Genomic DNA, 2,970 nt, shown 5'->3' with positions numbered 1-2,970 from the left:
TAAGGGCAAAATGGTTCTTGAGAAGAGGCAAAAAAATCTTGAACACCCGGTTCTTGTCTAGAAAAGTTCATAAATAGAGGCAGTTATAGGTAGAGATAACACTGTATTGTATATCTTGTAAATAATACCTTTACTATATGTTGGCTTGTATTATTGATTGAACAACCACCACTACCACATGTAGTCTGGTTCAAATACAGTATTTCCATTGGGTCTAGGCCCAGTGTGGAATGCTGACACAGGTGATTTTGTTCAAATTTTCTTACCTATCTTAATAATTATGTTTGATTTGACAGGTTGAGAAAAAGTACGCAACCTTTTTATAGCAACATGGACAGAAATATAAGTTCCTTGCCTTTCCAGTTCCTTGATGACGTGCAATATAATGTAGCAGAAAAAGCACTAGCCATCTCTCTTCCTATCTGCATTTTGGGATTCATAGGAAATTCAATTATTTTATGGATCCTCTGCTGCAGGCTCAGGATTAAATTAAACCTGTACTTTGTGTGTGTGGCAGCTGCTAATAACATTATGGCCTTCAGCATCATTGCGGAGTATATTATGTTCTTTAATCCAGACACCTTCAGTTGGATGTATCACAAGATATTGGATATTTTGCATTTAAGCAGTCATATAGCCAGCTTTTATATCTTTGCAGTTATCGCTGTCGAAAGATGGTGCATTCACTTTTTCCCTGTTTGGTATAAGCAGTCTCGGCCCTTGAATTTCTCAGCCATTGTATCGTTTTCTTTGTGGGGGTTGACCTCGCTGACATCAGTTATAGTCCACTATCTTTGCTCTCCAGTATTGGAAGTACACTTCAAGGAGGTTCAGACATGCACAACTTCAACTGTAACGCTAATCATCACTCAATCAATTTTTATTCCATGTATGATATTTTTTCCTCTGGGCATATGGATTAGAATTCATATGAAACAAAAGGAAGTTCCCCCCCAGAGGTTCGATGTCACCATTGTAGCCACAGTTCTTTTCTATCTGATGTTGATTGCACCGTTTAAATTAGCTACGATCTTGATGTACTGGTTCCGCAACATTAATGGACCTATGCTAGGTAGCCTTCACACACTATTGGAGTCCATCATCAGTACTATCAGTCCTTTCATATATCTCATTGTTGGGAGTTGGAAGAAGCCGAAAGTGGAGACAGCCTATGCGTTTCTTGAATTAGCTTTGACAGACAAAACACCCCTGCTTGTAAAAACACAAACACAGACTTTAAAAAATCAACAACTGTATGCGTAGAAGAAAACTGATGTGCATTCTTGCCTGTAAAATAAATTTCTTTACAAATATTGTATCCACTGTTACTTTTAGTACGTGCCTATTTATTCTGAGCCATGATGGTCTAGTCTCTAGTGGTTAAAACACAGTATTGCAAGTTACTGACTGCAGTTTAGTAGTTCAATTCTCACCGGCTCAAGCTTGACTCAGCTTTTCATCCTTCTGAGGTGGGTAAAATGAGGACCCAGATTGTTGGGGACAATATGCTGACTCTAAAAGCAGCCCTTCAAGAGGGCTGTAAAGCACTTTGAAGTGATATATAACTTTAAGTGCTATTGCTATTCTGTGCTATGCCCCATAATATACCAAGCCCTCATAAATTGCTCCTCAACAAGAGCAGGACAATAAATGGAGCAGGTGAACAAATCACATTGGCATGGTATTCCCAGTATGAAAATTATATTGTGCATGCATATAATGTATATAAAATACTACAAGCAAATTTATATCATTTGTTAATGGAGGGGGCAATGCTTATGCAGTCATCAACTAAGCCACCACAGAATAAGCCAGTGACCCCTTGGAGCAGGGGTATCAAACTGGCGGCCATGTGTCGGATGTATCACACGCAGGCCATGTCCATGTCCACCCAGCTCCACAAAGGCAAAAAACATTGTAATACGTCACATGATCGAGTTTGACACGTGAGCCTTAGAGCAGGGTTCTCTAACTTTAAGACTTGTGGACTTCAACTCCCAGAATTCTTCAGCCAGCAAAGCTGATGACCATTTTTTACGATCTTTTTTTTAAAAAGACTGACGGCCATTTTTCACAAACTGATGACCATGGCAGCATCCTCGTGGTCATTTGATCAAACTGTGGGTGTTGGGCAACTGGTTCGTGTTTGTGGGGGCTGCAGTGTCCCAGGATTACGTGAGCACCTTTTGTGATCTTTTGACAAGCAAAGTCAATAGGAAAGCCAGATTCACTTAACACCACCATTACTAACTTAACAATTGCAGAGATTCACTTAAGTGTGGCAGGAAATGTCATAAAATGAGGTAAAATCCATGTAACAGCTGTCTTACTTCACAGAAATTTTGGGCTCACATGTGATCATAAGTTGAGGGCTACCAGTATTAGAATCACATAAAAGTGAGGATTTAGAGATGCTCATTCAAAGGAAAGAAAGAAAAGAAATCTAGCTAAGTACTCTGTTGTTAAAGTACAATTTGAATGACCATTAGTTAAAACAACATTGTGGGTCTTTGGGATTCCCAATAATTTGGGGCTAATGGCAACAGCCACCATCTGGAATCTTACTTGGTTTTTTTGTTTTTTTTTTAAATTTTATTTATTTCTTTTTTTCAAATATAACATACAAAAAAGAAAAAATATGCATAAAAACATAGACATATAACATTTGGGAAATGAAAGTTTCCCCACTTTTTAGGTGTTTGATCAGAGAATTTTGCTTCTTTCACATAGTATTTTTCAATTCTTTTATTCGACGTGTTGCTTTGCGTAGATTTTTATTTATTTCTTTGTTGCTCTTTTCTTTAGCCAATCGTAAAATTTTGCCCATATTTTATAGTACTGTAATCTGATTCTTCTTTTCCTTCTAATCTTTTAGATAACCTGTCCATCTCCGCACAGTCTAGTATTTTTTTAATTATTATATTTTCTTCCGGTAGTTTGTCTATTTTCCATTGTTGGGCACATACTATC

General features: G+C 37.6%; 1 protein-coding gene across 1 annotated transcript; it reads left to right on the top strand.

Moving 5' to 3' along the window:
• Positions 1 to 330: 330 nt before the first annotated feature.
• Positions 331 to 1,263, top strand: LOC139152925 (mas-related G-protein coupled receptor member H-like). The gene has a single exon (XM_070726389.1). It carries the CDS (start codon positions 331 to 333, stop codon positions 1,261 to 1,263), a length of 933 nt encoding a protein of 310 aa, XP_070582490.1.
• The last annotated feature ends 1,707 nt before the right edge of the window (positions 1,264 to 2,970 follow it).

Source organism: Erythrolamprus reginae, chromosome 1 (assembly GCF_031021105.1).
Source record: "Erythrolamprus reginae isolate rEryReg1 chromosome 1, rEryReg1.hap1, whole genome shotgun sequence".
In the NCBI taxonomy this organism is placed as follows: domain Eukaryota; kingdom Metazoa; phylum Chordata; class Lepidosauria; order Squamata; family Dipsadidae; genus Erythrolamprus; species Erythrolamprus reginae.
The sequence above is the reverse complement of the archived record's forward strand: the minus strand, read 5'-3'. Positions and strand labels throughout refer to the sequence as shown.

What these genes read in the sequence shown, in the direction of transcription:
- LOC139152925 (XM_070726389.1), top strand. Translation starts at nt 331, where the DNA reads ATGGACAGAAATATAAGTTCCTTGCCTTTCCAGTTCCTTGATGACGTG.